At 42.4% G+C, this 24,619-nt stretch overlaps 2 protein-coding genes across 8 annotated transcripts in view; one reads left to right on the top strand and one right to left on the bottom strand.

Moving 5' to 3' along the window:
* The window catches only part of LOC311055538 (DELTA-actitoxin-Afr1c-like), a 98,492-nt gene that overhangs the window by 32,722 nt on the left and 41,151 nt on the right, over positions 1-24,619 (top strand). The gene's annotated exons all lie outside the window — the stretch shown is intronic.
* The window catches only part of LOC311055364 (oxysterol-binding protein-related protein 7-like), a 57,004-nt gene that overhangs the window by 18,600 nt on the left and 13,785 nt on the right, over positions 1-24,619 (bottom strand). For 5 of the 7 annotated variants that reach the window (XR_014601784.1, XR_014601785.1, XR_014601786.1 and 2 more), the window contains exons 2-16: positions 24,166-24,372; positions 23,496-23,636; positions 20,992-21,045; positions 17,651-17,764; positions 16,469-16,645; positions 15,649-15,769; positions 14,018-14,136; positions 12,325-12,420; positions 10,751-10,904; positions 8,157-8,290; positions 5,032-5,118; positions 4,525-4,696; positions 3,030-3,104; positions 2,219-2,433; positions 882-1,019 (exon numbers count right to left, since the gene is read on the bottom strand). Coding sequence is in view for 4 of the 7 variants with exons in the window: in XM_084071529.1 (XP_083927655.1) it covers positions 882-1,019; positions 2,219-2,433; positions 3,030-3,104; positions 4,525-4,696; positions 5,032-5,118; positions 8,157-8,290; positions 10,751-10,904; positions 12,325-12,420; positions 14,018-14,136; positions 15,649-15,769; positions 16,469-16,645; positions 17,651-17,764; positions 20,992-21,045; positions 23,496-23,636; positions 24,166-24,294 (1,926 nt within the window). In the remaining 3 variants the exon portion in view is untranslated. Of the gene's footprint in view, positions 1-881; positions 1,020-2,218; positions 2,434-3,029; positions 3,105-4,524; positions 4,697-5,031; positions 5,119-8,156; positions 8,291-10,750; positions 10,905-12,324; positions 12,421-14,017; positions 14,137-15,648; positions 15,770-16,468; positions 16,646-17,650; positions 17,765-20,991; positions 21,046-23,495; positions 23,637-24,165; positions 24,375-24,619 lie in introns of all 7 variants that reach the window. The other 2 variants (XM_084071531.1, XM_084071532.1) reach the window with 2 other exon arrangements.

Raw genomic sequence — 24,619 nt, 5'->3', positions numbered from 1 at the left:
GATTTGTTACTGTCATTGTCAGTAATAAGAAGTACAACATTACTGGTCTGCATAAATACAGTTTTTTTTGGATAGCTGTTGGAATAAAGGAGAGGATGTTACTCTCCGTCTTAAATTGACTAAGGTTACTTTTGTTAAAGGGATAGTTCACCCCAAAAAAATACTTATTTTCTATCAATTACACACCCAATGAAGCCTTGAATTCATGGAGATGAATTCATGGGGGGTATCCACCTGTTTCCTATAGGCTTTTCACTGTGTTCCACTTCCTGTCTTTTGGTCCAATGAAATCCAATGAAACCGGTCATATGACTAATGATATCCAATGAAATCCGACAGGAAGTGTAAAACACAAGCCTAGGAAACAGGTGGATAGGGTGTGTGGCTATGCACCCACTGCACACAAAAGGAAGTGGAAACCGAGCTACACTTCCTAACCGTCTGTCCATTGTACCAAGACATCAGAGACACATACTTCCCACAGATTACAACCACACACAGAGATTTTGAAAACATGACCAATGACAAAAAACTCCCATATCTGCTGGGCGAAGTACAACAATGTGCAAACACAGCAGCAAGATTCGTGAGTTGCTGTGATAGGAGAAGGATATCAAACGGAGCACAACCACCCTAAAGACTAATCATTGTGTATATTCCTGCACTATACCTGCACCCAGTGATTTGGTACATAGAAATTGATCTATTGAAGATTCTGACTTTCAAATGTACATATTTTTAGTTTTGATTGTATTGCTGTATTGTTGTATTGTGCTTTCTGCTTTGGCAATGTAAACGTATGTTTTCTCATGCAAATAAAGCCCTTTGAATTGAATTGAATTGTGTGTGTGTGTGTGTGTGGGGGGGGGGGGGTAGTATACCTGTTCACTGACGAAGCGGAACCCTCGGTCGTCTCGGACGTTCTCGTAGGTTTCTCCCAGAACAGGGTTGAAGGGTTTGTAGCGATATCTCCATGTGGCCCAGGCATAGCCGGAGATGGAGAAGGCTGCCATGTAGACCTGAAATATTATATAACATAACATATATAATAAATATAACGTTTATAATAATACCACACAGAGACAGAGAAGGCTGCTACATATACCTAAACATTTAAACTACAACAACATAGAATCATTATAATAATATAGACAGTGTGGACTTGTAGATCGGCTCGCGTTGGCACGTGGCACCGTCGTACGATTAAGTAAAGTCATTGAGGGGAGACTCCTCCCATCTGCCTCTGACTGATGGCTCTGTGATCTCGCGAGACCAGAGCCACCGTTTAAGGTTACGTGAAGGCCAGAGTCTCGCGAGAACTCGCACGGCAGATTCTTTATTTATTCGAACCTTAATTTTTATAGTCGAAGGTTCTTTCATTTTTAATATTCAAAGGAATACTGGCGTGTGTCCTATAATACGAGACCCCCGTGTGTCCTATACTACGAGACCCCCGTGTGTCCTATACTACGAGACCCCGTGTGTCCTATACTACGAGACCCCCGTGTGTCCTATACTACGAGACCCCCGTGTGTGTACTGAGGCGATGGTAGCCGTGAGGACGGCGAGCACGGAAAATATTCCATGATTTTCAAAGGTCGGAAAACATCGCTTGTTTTCTCTGGCAGCGGCCACTTTTCTGGAAAACTCTGGCAGTTAAAGAGTTAAGGTTAATTAGGGGGTTAATTAGCATCCTCTCTTGTAGGGCTCATTAAGGTTCATTAACACATCCACCTCCAAGGGCTAATCTCATAATGTACTCACCAGTGCCAAGGTTTTATTGTTGTTTTTTGTTTTTTTTCACGTCGCCATAGCCCTCGTTAAAATCCTTTAGAAAGCGCGATGGACTGTTTGTAAACAACGTGCACATGTCCCTGTGTCTACTAGTGCAGACCACGTGTCAAACGGAGCCGCCATGTTTGAGTTCTGACCGTTTATGTTAACATGGGAAATGCGAGGAGAAAAGACTACAAGGGCTAAACAGGGGTTTTAGTGTGCACCTTAGAATGGAGGACGACGGGAAACAAAAAACGGGATCGCAAATAGTTCCGACTTCCGGTGGTGTTACACTGAAAATGGTCCGTGTAGAAAATTGAAGAAAAAAAAAAAAAGGAAAAAGCACCCGGACCGTAGGGCTACGGTCTCGGCGCTTAACAGTTGGATTTAACGGACCGTAGGACTACGTTCTTGGCGGTTAATGTGTTAAGGGGTTCATTACCATCCTCTCGTAGGGGTCCTCGGTGCGGTTGGCGATGTCCAGCAGCTCGCTGTACTCCAGCTCCTCGCTGAGACGCTGCAGCAGAGAGACGGGCTCGTTCAGGGCGACGGGCATGGACACCCTGGACAGGTCCTTACCGATGTTGTTGTAGAGGATGGTCATGATGCCGATGTGGCCGTTCTCCATGCTGTGGGCCGCCAGGGCCGTACGCCGCCCTGTAGGGTGATACGCAACTTTATATGACAGTTATCTGCCCTGTAGGGTGATACACAACATTATATGACTGTTATCTGCCCTGTAGGGTGATACGCAACGTTATATGACTGTTATCTGCCCTGTAGGGTGATACACAACATTATATGACTGTTATCTGCCCTGTAGGGTGATACACAACGTTATATGACTGTTATCTGCCCTGTAGGGTGATACGCAACGTTATATGACTGTTATCTGCCCTGTAGGGTGATACGCAACGTTATATGACTGTTATCTGCCCTGTAGGGTGATACGCAACTTTATATGACTGTTATCTGCCCTGTAGGGTGATACACAACATTATATGACTGTTATCTGCCCTGTAGGGTGATACGCAACGTTATATGACTGTTATCTGCCCTGTAGGGTGATACACAATGTTATATGACTGTTATCTGCCCTGTAGGGTGATACACAATGTTATATGACTGTTATCTGCCCTGTAGGGTGATACACAACGTTATATGACTGTTATCTGCCCTGTAGGGTGATACACAACATTATCTGCCCTGTAGGCTATTTACCTGTGTCATTATAGGATATGAATCATATTTACCTGTGTCAGTGGGAACTGGACTGGGTTTATCTGGAGCGCTGGACACACTGGCTCTGTACATGACTGTACTACTGGCTGAAATATAGAAATATTATTATTATTATAATCATATTTATGACCCTCTGTACATGACTGTACTACTGGCTGAAATATAGAAATATTATTATTAGTATAATCATATTTATGACCCTCTGTACATGACTGTACTACTGGCTGAAATATAGAAATATTATTATTATTATTATAATCATATTTATGACCCTCTGTACATGACTGTACTACTGGATGAAATATAGAAATATTATTATTATTATAATCATATTTATGACCCTCTGTACATGGCTGTACTACTGGCTGAAATATAAAGTTATAAATACATGAAAGAGGACTCTGTTCTATTTGTGGTTAACTTCATCTCTGTTAGTGTTCACTATGATCTATGTCAGTGGTTCTCAAACTTTGTCATGTCAAGGACCCCCAAATTGACACTTATTAGCCCGCGGACCCCCATTTCAAAAGATATGCCAGGGACCCCAATAAGAGAAGATTTTTACGGCTCTCTAGCAGTGATTCTCAACCATTTTAATTTCAAGGACCCCCAGTTTAACATGCATTAGAGGCTACGGACCCCCATTTAATGGCATTTATATCTCTGGGACCCCGATTCATATTGTAAAATCAATGTTAATCTAACTCTGAGAGTGTACAAATGGAACCAAATGGACCCGTTAGGGTCCATTTGGTTCCATTTGTACACTCTCAGAGTTACAGACCCATAAGGGTCCATTTGGTTCCTATCCATCATTTAGCTGGGGACCCCCTGGAACTCCCTCAAGTACCCCTGGGGGGTCGCCGGACCCCACTTTGAGAACCAACGATCTATGTGTTCACTACAGTTCATTATGATATTTGTATTTACACTTTTAAAAAATATTAAAAAAAAACGACATAAAATAGTGAACATAGCAGATCTACAAGCTCTCAACACTTCACGACGCGAGGTGTTGAGAGCTTGTAGATCTGCTATGTTCACAACTTTAGTGAGAAACTCTTGTGTGATGAAATAGGGCATTCATTTAAGAACAAGTTTAAACATGGAGATAAGGTGTCTGTCCAATAGCAACAATATGCTAAACAAATGTAATAAATAAATCATAACGATAATAATGATGATAATGACTATAATAATGATAATAATGACTATCCTACTATAATTCTAGTAACCTCTGTCTGTCTGTAGTGGTGTCACTACCCGGTTCTCCTCAGTGGCTGGAGCAATTGCTCTGATTTTGCACACAGCCATTGACCATTACCATCTGAACTTAACTGTGAAGCCCGTTTTTCAATTTCATCAAATCTCAGCTTCTTATTAGCGTTTATGTGTCAAACAATGTCGCCTCCCGGGTTGCCAGATCATGTGCGCATATCCCCCCACGGATGCGTCGACCGGGTATGGTCTAGTAATAATAATAATAATGATAATAAAAACTCTCACCATGTCCCTCATCAGGTTCAGAGTTGGTGGTGGTGGTGATGTCACTCAGTCCAGACTCGTCAGAAGCCTCGTTGTCTGAAGAACTCTCACAGACGATCACCTCGTTAGCGTCATAGTACTCTGCCATGGAGTCTGCCACAGAGGGGGTCCGCTCACGAAGGGGGCCAGGGGTCTGGGAGAGGAGAGGAGGGGAGGGGAGAGGAGAGGTTTCATTTAAAAGACTAAAATGCAGAGTGGGGTTTAAATATTGTCAGAATCACATTTATTTGCATGTGTTTATGTGTGTGTTTCTCCTCCTAAACCTCTAGCAGAATGTCAGAGTGTCATAGGAACAGAACACCACCCTGATGTTACCAAGGACCACACACACACACACACACACACACACACACACACACACACACACAGTGTTAATGTACATGCACAAACACATAGACACACCCACCTACCCATGCAGTGTAACTAGCGTGCGCGCACACACACACACACACACACACGGTTGTGTACCTGGTCCTGAAGGACAGTGCGGAAGGATTCATCAGCCGAGTCAGAGGACAAGGAGTGGACTTTGGTCAGACGAGACTGAACATCCAACTACACACATACATACACACACACACACACACACACACAGCAAAGCAAGCGAGCACAAATGTGTATACACACACACACACACACACACACACACATTAAATGAGTTGGTAAAGCAGGCAGACTTGAGGCCAATTCATTACTAACTAAACTGCCCACTTAACTCGATTATTTCTCCCCTTTAATAATACCGATTGGTATTGTGTTTTATATCACCGTTATCGTTGATTAGTCACCTTTACAACGAGCTACAGCTTGTACAGCTGCTGAGAGGTGTGTGCTGGCAGGTCGCTCTAAATCAGTGGTTCTCAAACTTTTTCATGTCAAGGACCCCCAAATTGACACTTAATAGCCCGCGGACCTAGCCTGACACTCAGCCTGAATTTTCATTTGGTTTCACTCCATTATTCAGTCTGAAAGCCCTCTCAATGCAGCCGATTGCTGAGATGGGGGCGTGGCCAAAGTTTTTTTTTTCAAAGACTTTTTGGCGATTGGTTCATACTGGATTATCCCGATCCCGATTCGTCGATCAGATTTTCAACCGAGGCTGAGACCTCCTATGAGAGCGTCACCAGACCAGAATCGCCTGAACATATTTTTTTAATGGACGTGGCTAGCGATTCACGGGCTGGAGCCAGGCTACCGCGGACCCCCATTTGAAAAGATAGATTTTTACGGCTCTATAGCAGTGATTCTCAACCATTTTAATTTCAAGGACCCCCAGTTTAACATGCATTAGAGGCTACGGACCCCCATTTAATGGCATTTCTATCTCTGGGACCCCAATTCATATTGTAAAATCAATGTTAATTTAACTCTGAGAGTGTACAACTGGAACCAAATGGACCCGTTAGGGTCCATTTGGTTCCATTTGTACACTCTCAGAGTTACAGACCCATAAGGGTCCATTTGGTTCCTGTCCATTTAGCTGGGTAACCCCTGGAACCCCCTCAAGTACCCCTGGGGGTCCCCGGACCCCACTTTGAGAACCAACGCTCTAAACCAGTCACAGGTGAGTGAGTTAGTGTTGATGCTCCAAGCAGCAACACTGCCTCCATGGAAAGATGCCACGTTTGTCCTTTCAGGATAAGGCCTGTGCAACAGGACAAGTGAAGCTGGTGTTCTGTTATGCAGATTACACATTATTTGGTGTCAGCCCTGGTACCATTTACAAACGTAGGACCAAGTTCCTCACCCTCGCTTCACTGAGGAACCATAGGTTTTCTTCCAGAGGTTTACAGGCACGATTTACACAACGGAACCAAAGACACATGTCAAAGTTGCAGAACCCATGTTCAGGTACCAGTCACACACCTGTGACTGACACACACCTGTGACTGACACACACACACACACACACCTGTGACTGACACACACCTGTGACTGACACACACACACACACACACACCTGTGACTGACACACACCTGTGACTGACACACACACCTGTGACTGACACACACCTGTGACTGACACACACACCTGTGACTGACACACACCTGTGACTGACACACACCTGTGACTGACACACACACCTGTGACTGACACACACACCTGTGACTGACACACACACCTGTGACTGACACACACCTGTGACTGACACACACCTGTGACTGACACACACACCTGTAACAGTCACACACCTGTAACAGTCACACACCCGTAAATCTACGGTTTTGCAAAAAGTGCTTTGAGTGCCAACCGTAAAAAAAGATATATGTGAAGTGGTCTTTTTGTGGTTTAATAAACGATCGCACTGTTTTCTGTAAATTGCGTCATCAGTTGCCACTCTCCCGGATGCAGAAATAGCGGGTTCCGTTTCCGCTTTTCGTTTTTAGCTTGAAAAATTAGATTTTTAGGCAGAATAGGGCAAAACACGTTTTTTCACACGGTATAAAAAACGGAGAGCTCCGGTTATATTGTCTTTACTCTGGACGACGAACAGTTACCGTCGTTGTGTTTACCAACGATCTGAAACCCCATCATAAGCTAAGCCAAGCTAAGCTGGCCTGCGGAGGGGGGGGGGGGGGAATACGGCTACAGCCACCGGATATGACGTTTGCAGCCTGTTTGGGAGAGACAGAGAGAGAGAGTGGAGACGGAGAGAAAAAACGTAACTCTTTGAGTGCTGGTCGATCTGTCAGTGGCGTGCACAGACATTTTGAGGGGCAGGTGCTCAAGTAAATTATACTTTCTTTTGTTTACTTGGTCTGCTGTTTTTTCCCTCTACACCTGCCAAAAATAGCAGATCTACAAGCCCACAACGCCTCGCAGCGCGCGTGGGCTTGTAGATCTGCTATTTTTGGCTAAAGTTCTCCTCAGAAAAGGGATGCTATGTTTCGAGTGGTTATGGTAAAAAGAAAAATCATATCACATAAAGATTTGGCGGACCCCCTGTAGTAACTCTGAGGACCCCCTAGGGGTCCCGGACCCCCTGTTGAAGACCCCTGCTGTAAACTGAAAAAAAAAAAAAACTTGTTTTCCTTTTTTTCAAAAGGGCACTTCTGGTCAAGAGGGCAAAGGGCAGGTGCTCTAGCACCACCTAGAGTCTATCTGTGCACGTCCCTGCGATCTCTCGTGTGTGTTTATAAACACACATGGGCAACGCGCGGCCCGGGGGCCACGCGCGGCCCCCACCTTCACTTAATGTGGCCCGCAGGTTAATATCAGATTAGTGACATATTATTTCAGCTGTTATGATTACTAACATGCAAAGTGAGTGAGTGAGTGAGTGAGTGAGTGAGTGAGTGAATGAGTGAGAGACAAAGAGAGAGAGACAGAGAGAGAGAGAGAAACCAGTTTCTCATGATGATAGCTTATAAACTATCCTCGGTCGCCCATTCAGGATGATTCTCTCTACAGTGTGAATGACTCAAGTGTGTGAACGCACCCTAACCTGTTTCACGTGTGTGTGTGTGTGTGTGTGTGTGTGTGTGTGTGTGTGTGTGTGTGTGTGTGTGTGTGTGTGTGTGTGTGTGTGTGTGTGTGTGTGTGTGTGTGTGTGTGTGTGTGTGTGTGTGTGTGTGTGTGTGTGTGTGTGTACCTCAGACAGTGTGGTGCATAGGGAGGCCAGCTGTTGCTGTGTGTTGGAGCGTAGTTCAGGCGTTGTCCAGGCCTGTCTGAGCCTCTCTCTCTCCAGGGTCAGGATCTCATGGACGTTCTTCAGAGACGCATGAACTGAACACAAAGACATCCTTTTCTGTTCAAATAAACTGTTACATGTCCTTATGTGATATTAATCATTACTATAGAGTGTTTGTTCAGTAACAGTGTTAAATAGCTCTATATTGTGATAGTAGCCTAATCATATAGTGTTCAGTAACAGTGTTAAATATCCTTATAATGTGATATTAATCATTACTATAGGGTGTTTGTTCAGTAACAGTGTTAAATATCCCTATAATGTGATATTAATCATTACTATAGGGTGTTTGTTCAGTAACAGTGTTAAATATCCTTATAATGTGATATTAATCATTACTATAGGGTGTTTGTTCAGTAACAGTGTTAAATATCCCTATAATGTGATATTAATCATTACTATAGGGTGTTTGTTCAGTAACAGTGTTAAATATCCCTATAATGTGATATTAATCATTACTATAGAGTGTTTGTTCAGTAACAGTGTTAGATAGCTCTATATCATGATAGTAATCATATAGTGTTCAGTAACACAGTGTTAAATAGATCTATATTATGATAGTAGTAATCATATAGAGTGTTCAGTCTCTCCAGCTCTTGGTGACACACATTTATGAGCAGACACACACACACACACACACACACACACACACACACACACACACACACACACACACACACACACGAGCAGACACACACACAGTAGGAACTGGAATACAAGCTGGTAAATTATCTTTGTGATCTCCTGATTGGAGGAAATCGATGTCCCACCTGAACACACATTTATCTGTTTAACGATGAGGTGGACACACAGAGTGATTACTGATCAGAACACACACATTTATCTGTTTAACGATGAGGTGGACACACAGAGTGATTACTGATCAGAACACACACATTTATCTGTTTAACGATGAGGTGGACACACAGAGTGATTACTGATCAGAATACACACATTTAAGCTTTTCTTTCTTTACACTAAAACGTTATTTTAACCAAAGAAGAATCACTCACAGACGTCTTTCCTCCTCATGGTGTGTGTGTGTGTGTGTGTGTGTGTGTGTGTGTGTGTGTGTGTGTGTGTGTGTGTGAGAGTGGCTGCAGGTATGAAGTCCTCGGTACAACTGTAGACTCCTCCCCTCTCCTCAGCCACACCCACCCGTCCTAAAATACCTGCTGTTGACCCCTGTGACACGTCTGTCTGCTAGGTATGCATGTCTCTGTCTCTGTCTCTGTATATCTGTCCATCTGGAACCTGCCTTTCAGGTCTACAGTCACCTCCTACCTGCCCTCCTCTCTCTCTCTCTCTAGTGACAGAGACTGTCCTGGTATCACTGTAGTCTCTCTACCCACTGAGCATTTTTCGGGCTATTAGACGTCTAAAATACGTCTAAGGGCTAAAACAGGGTTATAATTGGTATAACAGTGAAAGTTTTTTAGACATCTTTTACAGCTAATCAACGTCTAGGCTTAACCCATTGAGACCTGAAGCCGATTCTAAATGTCTCCTAAATCTCAACAGTTTTCTGAAAAACGTACGTTTCTATATCAGTGGTGCTCAATCTTTTTCATGTCAAGGACCCCCAGAATTATATGTATTTGACCGCGGACCCCCATCAAAATATGTTGTTCCAGGGACCCACAGAGGCAACGATTTGAGTTAAAATGTTCGCTTTAAAATATATATATATTCAAAGATTTGCACACATTTTCACGATTTTTCGCGCTATGAGCTTGTAGATCTGCTATTTTTGAATAGCCCAAAGTGTAAAATAATGCTTTTTAGCTCAAATCTAAAAATGAGACAGTTCCAGCTCTTAATGGGTTAAAGAAGATGAAGAACATGTTTATAGGATATAACCAGAGAGGCGTTCCTTATGATTTATGATTTTATGTGAATCTATGTATGACTTTGTATTTCTATGTTCTTTATGTTGCTATGGACCATAGTGTGTCCTCAATACAATGTTATTGATTGAATACCTTGTTGGGACACGGCACAGATGACCTGTTGGGTATTTAATATAATAATCAGTGGCGTGCACAGACATTTTGAGCGGCAGGTGCTCAAGTAAATTATACTTTTTTTTGTTTACTTGGTCTGCTCTTTTTTCCCTCTACACCTATACCTCTTTGCCAAAAATAGCCGATCTACAAGCTCAAAGTTCTCCTCAGAAAAGGGATGCTAGGTTTCGAGTGGTTATGGTAAAAAGAAAAATCATATCACATAAAGATTTGGCGGACCCCCTGTAGTAACTCTGAGGACCCCCTAGGGGTCCCGGACCCCCTGTTGAAGACCCCTGCTGTAAACTGGGCACACTTCAAAAGGGCACTTCTGGTCAAGAGGGCAAAGGGCAGGTGCTCTAGCACCACCTAGAGTCTATCTGTGCACGTCCCTGATAATAATAATAATAATAATAATACCTCGTTGGGACACGGCACAGATGTCCTGTTGGATCTTTAATTTAATAATAATAATAATAATAATAATAATACCTCGTTGGGACACGGCACAGATGTCCTGTTGGATCTTCTTGGCCTCGGGGGTCGTGACCTGTGGAGTGGACAGCTGGGAGTAAACATAGCCTGGAATGGACTGCACCGACGCCCCCATGTGGCCGGAACTGGTACTGAGATGACTGGAGGTGAACTGAAAGGAACATCAGATCATCATAAAGCAGCGTTTCTCACAGTGGGTGCCCCGACACCTTAGGGTGCCCCGACACCTTAGGGTGCCCCGACACCTTAGGGTATAACACAGTGGTTCTCAAACGTATTCATGTGAAGGACCCCCAAATAGACAGTAGACCCCCATATGAAAAGACATGCCAGGGACCCCCATAAGAGAAGGTTTTTACGGCTCTAGCAGTGATTTTCAACCATTTTAAATTTCAAAGACCCCCAGTTTGACATGCATTAGAGGCTACGGACCCCCATTTAATGGCATTTCTATCTCTGGGACCCCAATTTATATTGTAAAATATAATAAACTTAACTCTGAGAGTGTACAAATGGAACCAAATGGACCCGTTAGGGTCCATTTGGTTCCATTTGTACACTCTCAGAGTTACAGACCCATAAGGGTCCCTTCGGTTCCTAACTATCTATCATTTAGCTGGGGACCCCCTGGAACTCCCTCAAGGACCCCTGGGGGTCCCCGGACCCCACTTTGAGAACCAATGACTGTATACATGGATTTAAGCAAAAGAAAATCACACACCACACACACACACACACACACACACACACACACACACACACACACACACAAGTGCCGTTTCATAATCAGCACAATATGTAGAGTTATGATGTTGGTATCCATGCAGACAACAAGCTGAACAAATTGCAGATTTGATGCTAAAGTGGACCGTACTGTACTGTACCGTACCGTACCAAACAGGAAAGTCATTTAGTGTTTTAAAACAAAACGCCAGACAGCAGAGGGTTAACCTTTATGCTGCTTTGATATGAAATATCTGATCATTAGCATTTTCTGGAAGATTGAACATGCATTCTGTAGCTATAGTTTGACCTCTTCAAATACTATCACACACACACACACACACACACATATATATTCAGGGGTGCACATAACTGGTGCGCAGGTGCGCACCCAAAATAAATAATGCGCGGCACTCACACAATCACACTAAAGCACGCGTCGGCCCCATGTACAGCCATTAGGCGCAGGGAGAGGGGACGCATGCTGCACGTGATTGTGTGAGTGTTGCCTCGCATCCTGACACACAGACACGCTGCGACTCGCTGCGGCGGTGTTAGAGGCACTCGCCACCGACGATGAACGCACCGTAATGGTGCAAACTTTGTCGTGAACGTCCCAATGTGGCACCAACCTTGGGGGGTTCACCAAACGGCGTGAGAAAAAAGAACTGCGAAAAACGGCGGAATTTGGAAGCAGAGCGTCCTTTTTTCTCACGCAGCACCATGAGTCATGGGTCATATAATATAACATATGTATCATGTACGTTAATGTCAGTATTGTCATTATTAATGGGTCATACCTGCCCCCCCCCCCCATGATAATATATATTGTCATTAATGGGTCATACCTGCCCCCCCATGGCTTCCACTCTGGACAGAGTCCTGGAGTGTCCAAACATCTTGTTCACTCCACTCTTCTTCTTGGGCTTCTCCAGAGAGATGTTCTGAAACCACACACACACACACACACACACACACACACACACACACACACACACACACACACACACACACACACACACACACACACACACACACACACACACACACACACACACACACACACACACACAGGAAACAAGGTGTGACATAATGTATGACTTGTGTCGTTTCCCTGAACAGATTACGTGACAAAGGTCACGCTCATTATCAGATCATGTTTATTCATAAAGCTGGTCCAGCCGGCTCTCTCTCTCTCGTTCACTTCAATGCATTCCATTCAACTTCCTGCTCCAGTGCATGCATACTATAGCTAGGAACGTGTGTCCTCTCCTTCTTTCTCTCTCCTTGCCTCTTCAGAACCTCTGAATCAGTGTGATCTAGTGTGAGAGTGATGTCACCAGCATAGACTCCCTTTGTAAGAATGGAATACAGAAAGGCTCTGTCTGTGTATGAGACAGTTTGGAACTACAGCCCATAGAAGTCTGCTTTGTGGCGACATCAGATCGTCTCTGTCTCTCTCTCTATACCATTGGTTCTCAAAGTGGGGTCCGGGGACCCCCAGGGGTCCTTGAGGGAGTTCCAGGGGGTCCCCAGCTAAATGATAGATTAGGCACCAAATGGACCCTTATGGGTCTGTAACTCTGAGAGTGTACAAATGGAACCAAATGGACCCTAACGGGTCCATTTGGTTCCATTTGTACACTCTCATTGACACAGATTTTACAATATAAACTGCGGTCCAAGTGATAGAAATGCCATTAAATGGGGGTCCGTAGCTCTAATGCATGTCAAACTGGGGGTCCTTGAAATTAAAATGGTTGAGAATCACTGCTAGAGCCGTAAAAAAAAATCTTCTCTTATTGGGGTCCCTGGATTATCTTTTAAAATGGGGGTCCGCGGGCTAATAAGTGTCAATTTGGGGGTCCTTGACATGAAAAAGTTTGAGAACCACTGCTCTATACTGTTGCTGAATTCCAATCCCCAATTAACACATTGGCTGCCATCTTTTTTTTTTTTTTCCCTACAGTAGGCTGCCAGACTTTTTCAATGAGAAAAAAAAGTACTTAGGAGCCGAGATACAGAATTTTTAAGTTTTAAGTTACAAGGAAGTGTCTGGGAGTCTAAATCTTCGGAAAATCATATCTCCTTGGTCTTTGGGTCAAATTAAGGCTCTGTCTGCGTTGTGATTGTCATGCAAGCATGTAGGAGCTCACCAATCAGAGGCAGTACCGTAGGACATAGAGGTATGCGTAGGACGCGCAGCTTGTCAGTCACCGCGGGGAGGCGGGACATGGGAAGTGGAGCAGAGTGTGAGAGAGGAGCTTTAAGTTTTACTAAATTATTAAAAATTGTTAAACGGCATCGCCGATCCGAGCGCATTAATGCAGATTAACCGCGCGTTAGTATTGCTCTTTTTGGTACCTTTGAGAAATCTCTGCAACTTCTAAGCGACGAGCTATTAGCCCGAGACCAGACAGTGGTAGCCGCGAGTTTAAGATACCGCCTTCCCAAATACAAAAAAGGTAAACAGGGTCCCGAAAGGGGCTTCTTATGGGTGTGTGCTCTGAACGAGACAACGTGGGAGGAGTCGGGACTGACCTGCATGCTGATTCGTCGGTCCAGGTCGGTGTTGGTGATTGGCAGGCCTCCGTCCAGCCAATGGAGTCTCTGGACGAGCTGCACCAGTTCTGTCAGCTCCAACTGGCAGCGGGCCAACTCTGCACGGGTCAAAAGGTCAACACACCGTGGTGGTATTACTATACTTGTGAGGACGTCGATACTTTAGGTTATGATTATTTATTATTCATCATTTTAACCCTGAAGATTGGATTGATATTGTTTTCTCTTGTTTTGTTTTTTTTAATATATTCCTTCTTCACATTTGATTGTTTGTTATTTTGTCACGACACTTAGCTAAAATAAAGGCCTATCTAAGCTGAACATAGCCGATCTACAAGCTCACCACACGTTTCTGCGGTGTCACGTTGTGAACTTTTACATCGGCTATGTTTGGCAGCGACACTCTAAGCGTCTAAATTCAGAATAAACTAGAAAATGTGCTCCTCGGAGCACAAGTCTCCGCCAGCAAATATTGGAATTTATTCCAAGATTGGAACTTTGACGATAGTGTGTACGTCAGATGGCACATTGACTGCAAACAATGTTCTTTAAGTGTGTCTACATAATGTATTGCTCCGCCATTTCTCAGCCATTTCGTGATTATTCCTGTCTTACCTCACTTTGAAAGAGACACAGACTCTTCCAAAGTGACACATCTATTTATAGGCCGCTATACGTCATGCGTCTCACTAGCCAATCAGAGCACACTCTTTCAACGTATTGTCACGTGTCACGTGAGGCTTGACCAATGTTAGCCTGGCCGAGGGGGGGGGGGGGGGGGAAGTGAAAACATAGTCTCCTGGCGGAGACAATCAGGTAGAACTCCAGAACCTCTAAACATCATGTATGACTAAATATACATCAGCCCTAAGTAGTTCATTATCACCACGGCAACCAACAGAATCATCATCATCATCTTCATCGTACCATGTGTAGTAGCATCAGTGTCATGTGACTGCCTCAGCCATGCATTAACCCATTGAGACCTGAAGCCGATTCTACGTCTCCTAAATCCCAACAGTTTTCTGAAAAACGTGTGTTTCTATATCAGTGGTGTTCAATCTTTTTCATGTCAAGGACCCCCAAAATGATATGTATTTGGCCACCGACCCCCATCTCAAAATATTTTGTTCCAGGGACCCCCCAGAAGCAAAGATTTGAGTTACAAATGTTCGCTTTAAAAATATATATATATTCAAAGATTTGCACACATTTTCATGATTTTTGAATAGCCCAAAGTGTGAAATAATGCTTTTTAGCTCAAATCTAAAAATGACACAGTTCCAGGTCTTAATGGGTTAATAATAATAATAATAATAATAATAGTAATAGTAATAGTAATAGTAATAGTAATAGTAATAGTAATAATAATAATAAACCATGTGTAGTAGCATCAGTGTCATGTGACTGTCTCAGCCATACATTAATAATACTAATTACAATAGTATAATAATAGTAATAGTAATAGTAATAGTAATAATAATAATAATAATAAACCATGTGTAGTAGCATCAGTGTCACGTGACTGTCTCAGCCATGCATTAATAATAATAATAACAATAGTAATAGTAATAGTAATAGTAATAGTAATAGTAATAATAATAATAAACCATGTGTAGTAGCATCAGTGTCATGTGACTGCCTCAGCCATGCAGACACTTTACTGTTGACTCCCTGGTTCACCGCTGAGTCATCGCCATGGGAACCAGACACACTGCTGCTGTAGTTAGGCTGAATGACACACAAAAAACAACCAATGAGGTGTAAGTGTTACCAATGACACTAACGAAGGCTCTGTTCCATTCTGCTCAAACACTGGAAACACTCTGCTACACCAGAGGGTCTCAAAGTGTGGTCCAGGGACTCTGGTGGTTCCAAATGGACCCTTACAGGTCTGTAACTCTGAGAGTGTACAAATGGGTCCATTTGTACACTCTCAGAGTTATGGGGGTCCTTGAAATTAAAGGAGTAGTTCACCCAAAAAAATGACTTATTTTCTATCAGTCACACGCCTCATGAAGTCTTGAGTTCATGGATTTGTATTGATTTTATCTCATTCCTGAGACAATACTTTGATGAGCGGGTGTATTTCCGGTTAGGAGACACAAACCTTTTCATGTCAAGGACCCCCAGAATTATATGTATTTGGCCGCGGACCCCATCTCAAAATGTGTTGTTCCAGGGACCCCCCAGAAGCAAAGATTTGAGTTAAAAATGTTCACTTTAAAAATATATATTTATTCGATAATTTGCACACATTTTTCACTATTTTTGAATAGCCCAAAAGTGTAAAATAATGCTTTTTTTTTAGCTCAAATAAAAGAATGACATTTAACCCATTAAGGCGTTCGTTCCAGGTCTTAATGGGTTAAATGTGCTTCACGTTTGAACAGTGATCTGTGGATCATGTGTTCTCTGTGATCTACTGACCATGCCTGCGGCTGCTCTGTTCCTCTGGGTCAGACTGCTCATGGCTGGCAGGGAGTTCTGGCCGGTGGACAGGGCATGGAGCACCCCATGGTGCACGCTTAGAGCTTCGTTCTTCTTGAACACCCGATGGGCACACAGCTTGGTCAGCCAGATGTAGAAGACGTCTGAGCTCTTCGCCTGGACGACACAAAACAATAGAAGAAGAATTATTATATATATATATATATATATCTATCACACAGCCTGTTTGGTCTGTTATTAATAACTAAGTACATTTCATTTGTAAAGCACTTTTACACACACAGAGAACTTAAGGTGGTACCACCCTGGGCAAGACCTGGGATGTTGGTTGTCTAGGAAGTTGACAACCGGAAATGGTTGAATTTGGCGGAAGTACAGCCCAGGGAAATGACGTTGATGCTTTACAAATCTGTTAACATTCTCCGTCAATGAAACGAGTGTTGTGATTGGTCAAAAAATATCATTTCCGGGGGAAACGGAAATCCTGTCCACTCAGGACTTCCTAGACACTCGCTGCTTTAGGTCGTGACCAGGCTCTTCTTTTCGCAGATGAGTGAGACTGGGACCGAGGTTAAGGTGGTACAGACTGTATATAAAGGTATAATGTGTACCTTAACACTTAAACTGCCAGGGGTTTTCTAAAACAGTTTTGCAGCCTCTGCCAGCATCTTTTTCACGTCGTCACAGAATATGTATCTCCGGTGTGATGGATCCCCTGATGGTTGCTAATCACTGAAGGTGTGGTTTAAAAAATGTCAAGAGGTCATCGCGACCTCGTTGACGTTTGTTGTTTGAAAATTTGAATTTCACTCAAAATATACATAGTAAAACATAGGAAAAATTAGATTTTTTTCTCTGTTTATTTTTTAACATTGAAGTGAATGGAGCAGCAAATCTTTGGATCGCGTTATCTCCTGGTTCTACGTGAAGAATGGAAAAACGGAAAAACCCAAAAATAAAGAATAATTTAGATTTTTAATTACATTTTTTTTTTATGTTTAAGGTGGTACAGACTGTATATAAAGGTGTCATTTGTACCTTAAGGTGGTACAGACTGTATATAAAGGTGTCATTTGTACCTTAAGGTGGTACAGACTGTACATAAAGGTGTAATGTGTACCTTAAGGTGGTACAGACTGTATATAAAGGTGTAATTTGTACCTTAAGGTGGTACAGACTGTCTCCGGCGTCCAGATCGATCCGGTTGGATTTCTTGTTGATGGACATGACTGACAGACTGACGTCTATGCAGCCATGGAGCTTCCCTCTCTGGACCTAAAACACCAGAAGAAGAAACACAGGATGAAGGAGAAGAAGAAACACAGGATGAAGGAGGAGAAGAAGAAGAAATGCCAAGAGGCAAAGAGTCACCATCTATGAACACAGCTTCTGAACCATTCTTTAGCTCCATGGTTACTGTTCTAAATATTAGACCCAATCGTCACACAATATGTACAAGATTTTCATACTAAAATGACTTTTTTTAGCGACACAAATGAGGAGAAAATCTACTTTGTTATCGACCTTTCTCTATCAGCAACACACTCTGATGAGATCTGTGAAGATATCTGAAGAGTCCATCTGCAGTCTGACGGACGAGACATAAAGGGCTCTGTCTGTCCCTTAGTTTATATTGTATTATTATTATATTAGATTTTAACTAACCTTGTCCCCATAAGATGTTCTAAAAACTGATAAACTGAGACTCTATGTGAATGCAGTAGGCCTACATACGTGAAATCATTATGAACATTTCAAAAATTAAATAAAATGTGTTCCAATGCTCAATAATATCATTTTCCATTTCCGTCTTGGTTGATGGATATGATTTGGGAATCATGACATTCTGCTAAACACACTATAGTCTATAGTGGTAAAATATATACTTTATAAATAAAAGGTCCTGTTACAATGTGGAGCAGAAAACAGGAGCACATCTAGCATAACTAATAATACATGTCTGTTTGTGGGGGAATTTCATAGGTTTCTTAAAAGCATCTTTGCCAATAACAGTTTACTTTCAAACATGTAAAGCATTTATTTTCTTTAATGAAGAAAATACACAAATATAACATATTATCCACATGATGTCAGCCAGGGAGAGGGGAGGGGGCCACACCTACTTAGGAGACCATTTGTAAGATTTGTGTACTACTTCGCCTCTAGTGGCTCCAATGGAGATTGTGTATCGTCCTAAATTAGTGCTTTTTTTCTCCAATCTAACAACAATCTTTGAGTGTTACATATATCAAAGATTGTTGTTAGATTGGGGGAAAAAAAGCACTGGCAAAGCGACTGGGCTTACACTGGAGGTTCCATCTTAGTCCAGGGGCCAAGCCATATTTTGGTACTACCTAAGGTGGTACCAAAATATATATATTTATAGTTTTTGTATTTTTGTCTTCCTACATGTCTCTAGTTTATATTTTGGTATGATAACCCTTCCAATCTTGTAGCTTAATGGCAGTTATCACTACCTACCGGCTAATGTATCCGGTAGGAGACACAAAGTAGAATCTTTGTGTCTCCTACCGGAAATACACCCGGGCATCAAATTATTGCGACAAAAAACAAAATATATCCATGTATTCAAGGCTTCATGGGGTGTGCAATTGATAGAAAATAAATCATTTTTTGGGTGAACTCCTCCTTTAAGTTTCCCAGGGGGACTCTCTACCCATTCAGCTATGACCAGCCTAGACCGAAGGAGGGTCAACTTTTACAAGCTTATGGAAAGCAGTCTTTTTGCAAACACCAAAAATCTGAGAAATTATCCATTGCACACCTCATGAAGCCTTGAATACATGGATATATTTTATTTTTGTCGCAATAATTTGATGCCCGGGTGTATTTCCGGTAGGAGACACAAAGATTCTACTTTGTGTCTCCTACCGGATACATTAGCCGGTAGGTAGTGATAACTGCCATTAAGCTACTGAATTGGAAGATGTATCATACCAAAATATAAACTAGAGACATGTAGGAAGAAAAAAATACAAAAACTTTACGGCCATTGGTACCAATTTGTGAAAATATCAGTGTTGGCCCCTGGACTATCTGTTCAGTCTGCGTTCTGCTTTGATGCTCCTGTTTCATGGAATACTGTACCTATGGTACAAATTAACACCCCAATGTCCTATGGACCATTTGATAACGTACTCTTAAATCTCCCTGCCTCAGTATGTGATTGTTTTTAATTGACACATGTTCTGTTAGGTCTTATCTGGTTGTTTCTGTGTTTTTTATATGTTGTATTGTTGAATTGTAGAATGTACTGTTGTTCATTTCTCTTGTGTGTGTGTGTGTGTGTGTAATCTTAATCTTGTTCTGTAATCTGTAACCATTGCAAATGAGGGTGAACCTCAATGCTCTTTTAGAGCAGTGGTTCTCAAACTTTTTCATGTCAAGGACCCCCAAATTGACACTTATTAGCCCGCGGACCCCCATTTGAAAAGATAAGCCAGGGACCCCCCATAAGAGACGATTTTTACGGCTCTCTAGCAGTGATTCTCAACCATTTTAATTTCAAGGACCCCCAGTTTGACATGCATTAGGGCTACGGACCCCCATTTGATGGCATTTATATCTCTGGGACACCAATTCATATTGTGAAATCAATGTTAATCTAACTCTGAGAGTGTACAAATGGAACCAAATGGACCCGTTAGGGTCCATTTGGTTCCATTTGTACACTCTCAGAGTTACAGACCCATAAGGGTCCATATGGTTCCTGTCCATCATTTAGCTGGGGACCCCCTGGAACCCCCTCAAGTACCCCTGGGGGTCCCCGGACCCCACTTTGAGAACCAATGTTTTAGAGAATAAATAAAGGAATCAATCAATCAAAAAGACTAGATAAACAACAATAAACATTAAAATATATCCTACAGTTAACAGTTCAGAACAAACAGAGTCATGTTAAACATGATGTTAACAAACAGAGTCATGTTAAACATGATGTTAACAAACAGAGTCATGTTAAACATGATGTTAACATAAACAGAGTCATGTTAAACATGATGTTAACAAACAGAGTCATGTTAAACATGATGTTAACAAACAGAGTCATGTTAAACATGATGTTAACAAACAGAGTCATGTTAAACATGATGTTAACAAACAGAGTCATGTTAAACATGATGTTAACAAACAGAGTCATGTTAAACATGATGTTAACAAACAGAGTCATGTTAAACATGATGTTAACAAACAGAGTCATGTTAAACATGATGTTAACATAAACAGAGTCATGTTAAACATGATGTTAACAAACAGAGTCATGTTAAACATGATGTTAACATAAACAGAGTCATGTTAAACATGATGTTAACAGAGTCATGTTAAACATGATGTTAACAAACAGAGTCATGTTAAACATGATGTTAACATAAACAGAGTCATGTTAAACATGATGTTAACAGAGTCATGTTAAACATGATGTTAACAAACAGAGTCATGTTAAACATGATGTTAACATAAACAGAGTCATGTTAAACACTCACATCCTGCTGTGTCTTGGAGTACTTCAGGATTCCCTTCTCCAGCAGGAAGTACCTCTGAAAGAAAGGACCAATCACAGCAGAGCATTAGACATGAAACAGGAAGTATAGACTGAGACACTGAGGACTAGACAGGGATCAGTCAGTTTCTATGGTTTCTGATCCTGATATCAGAACCGTGGTATTAAAGGGCCAGACCACTGTGGTAGAGGTTTGGGTTGTGTAGTTCAGTGGTTCTCAAACTTTTTCGTGCCAAGGACCCCCAAATAGACACTTATTAGCCCGCAGACCCCCATTTGAAAAGATAAGCCAGGGACCCTCATAATAGAAGATTTGTACGGCTCTCTAGCAGTGATTGTCAAACATTTTAATTTCAAGGACATACATTAGGGCTACGGACCCCCATTTAATGGCATGTATGTCTCTGGGACCCCAATTCGTATCGTAAAATCAATGTTAATTTAACTCTGAGAGTGTACAAATGGAACCAAATGGACCCATAGGGTCCATTTGGTTCCATTATGGGTCCATTTGGTTCCATTTGTACACTCTCAGAGTTACAGACCCACAAGGGTCCATTTGGTCCCTGTCCATCATTTAACTGGGGACCCCCTGGAACCCCCTCAAGTACCCCTGGGGGTCCTCGGACCCCACTTTGAGAACCAATGGTGTAGTTACCTTGCCATGATGGAACTCCAAAGGTGGAGGACAAATCTAAAATAATTGCTGCATTGATTAGAAATTGATCAAAATATTCTCCTCATTGACTTACATTGTACGCTGAAACAGATCTCAAAGTCACTCTTTAAGCACGTAAACAAAACACAAACACAGTTGATTCAGACAATATAGAACATCACCAAACACACACTACTGTTTATGTATTTAATACAAATGTCAACTTCCTGTTGATTTCACTATTTGAAGATCCGGATCCACGGAACCAGTCCAGGTTCTCCTCCTAATAAAAATAGTAAAATCAACAGGAAGTTGACATTTATATTAAATAAATAAACAGTAGTGGGTTTTGGTGATGTTCTATATTGTCTGAATCAACTGTGTTTGTGTTCATTTACGTGCTAAAAGAGTGACTTTGAGATCTGTTACAGTGTACAATGTAAGTACATGAGAATCATATCTTGAATTATCAATTTCTAATCAATGGAGAAATGATTTTACATTTCCTGTCCATCTTTAGAGTTCCGTCATGGCATCAAGGTAACTACACAACCCACACCTCTACCACAGTGGTCTGGCCCTTTAACAGTATCTTTCAGAGGGTATTAATCATAGACGTAAGACGCCTCCTTCGGCTCTGAGGCATTGGTATCTCGGGCGCCATTTTAGCGTAGGAAAGCTTCCCTGAAGCTTCCGCGTGTGTCACAGAAGGGGGCGTTCGGTAGGCCAATCAGAGCCAGGTGGGGGCTGAGGAGCTTTAGCCTCTCACACCCAAAACTTAGAATATGTTATCGTTGGATAAGATGCTGTCAAAATAACAATTCTTTATTATTACTTTGTATAGTAAGGAATGCAGATGTTTAACAATTTGACTCTTGAGAGTGTGAAATGTTATACTCAACAGTTAAAGATCTATAAGGGTCCATTTAGCTGGGGACCACCTGGAACCCCCTCAAGGACCACTGGTGGTCCCCGGACCACTGGTTGAGAACCATTGCACTGACAAGTGCCGGAAAAGACACACTGTGATTGGACAGTAGTCACTTTGAGTCTCAGTTTGCCTACGCTAAAATGACGGCCACGATACCAGTTGCTCCAACGAACTGCAGAGACCAATGAGGTATCTAGTTTTCTATATCTATGGTATTAACAGTATCTTTCAGAGGGTATTAACAGTATCTTTCAGAGGGTATTAACAGTATCTTTCAGAGGGTATTAACAGGACCTTTCAGAGGGTATTAACAGTATCTTTCATAGGGTATTAACAGTACCTTTCATAGGGTATTAACAGGACCTTTCAGAGGGTATTAACAGGACCCTTCAGAGGGTAATAACAGTACCTTATGCCAGCCCTTCAGAGGGTAATAACAGTACCTTATGCCAGCCCTTCAGAGGGTAATAACAGTACCTTATGCCAGCCCTTCAGAGGGTAATAACAGTACCTTATGCCAGCCCTTCAGAGGGTAATAACAGTACCTTATGCCAGCCCTTCAGAGGGTAATAACAGTACCTTATGCCAGCCCTTCAGAGGGTATTAACAGGACCTTTCAGAGGGTATTAACAGGACCTTTCAGGGGGTATTAACAGGACCTTTCAGAGGGTATTAACAGGACCTTTCAGAGGGTATTAACAGGACCTTTCAGAGGGTAATAACAGTACCTTATGCCAGCCTTTCAGAGGGTAATAACGGTACCTTATGCCAGCCCTTCAGAGGGTAATAACAGTACCTTATGCCAGCCCTTCAGAGGGTAATAACAGTACCTTATGCCAGCCCTTCAGAGGGTAATAACAGTACCTTATGCCAGCCCTTCAGAGGGTAATAACAGTACCTTATGCCAGCCCTTCAGAGGGTACTTCCTCCTCTTCATCAGATAACCTTCACAGATTCCAGGGATGCTCAGATCCAGAGTGGAACCGGGAGCAGGTCCAGCATCCGCCTGCTGGTCCTCCAGCACCTCCCAGTGGCGAGACTGAGGAACAACAAGCACCACCACCTCAGTTTAAACATTTTCATGTGATTAAATGTGATCTATAAAAGTGCTATATATCAGCTACCTACTGTCTTAAACACATGAGACAAAGTAGTAAAATCAAATGAGCACGAGCTAAAACAAAAAGTGTATCGACTAAACAAGATCCAATAAAACAATACAACAATAAAACAAGAGTTCCTACAACTAGTTAACAAGTAGGCCAGACAGAGAGAGGAAGGGTAGTGTTTCCTGAAGAGGTGGGTTTTCAGTCAACCCCTACATGCAAATATCCTCACAGCCCCTTGTCAGTGGGTCACGGCCCTGACCCACAAGTTCAGAACCAGTCTAAAGGTGTTTTCACACGGGAAGCAACTGACGCACACGCACTCACATGTGCATGTGAGTGCGTGTGTGTGTCCGTGTGCGTGTGTGTGTCCGTGTGTCCGTGTGTGTGTGTGTCCGTGTGTGTGTGTGTCCATGTGTGTGTGTGTCCATGTGTGTGTGTGTGTGTGCATGTGTCTCCAACCTGTTTGGACTGTCTAGACGATCCACTGCTGTTGTTGCGTGAGTGGGAGGGTCTGAACGGAGATTTCTCCAGGCCACTGACCACCGATTGGCCGCTGTTCAGAGGGGGCGGGCACACCTGCGGATCCATGGCAGTCGATTGGATGATGAGAGGGGTTTTCCGGGACAGGAGGACGTCTCGTCACGTCCAATGAGATGAGAGGACACTCTGGAGACACAGTTTGAAGAACACACACATTTAAGGAGTTTAAATGTAATCCATTCAAACTTTTTTTTTAACGTATGTTGTTATAATATCAGTGGTTCTCAACCTTTTACATGTCAAGGACCCACAAAATCATATGTATTTGGCTGTGGACCCCCACCTCAAAATGTTTTGTTCCAGGGACCCCCAGAAGCAAAGATTTGAGTTTTACAAATGTTCACTTTAAGAAAAAAAAAAAAAATATATATAT

Source organism: Gymnoscopelus microlampas, assembly GCF_963454915.1.
Source record: "Gymnoscopelus microlampas genome assembly, chromosome: 11".
NCBI classification, from domain to species: Eukaryota; Metazoa; Chordata; class Actinopteri; order Myctophiformes; family Myctophidae; genus Gymnoscopelus; species Gymnoscopelus microlampas.
This window is presented reverse-complemented; position numbering and strand designations above follow the sequence as displayed.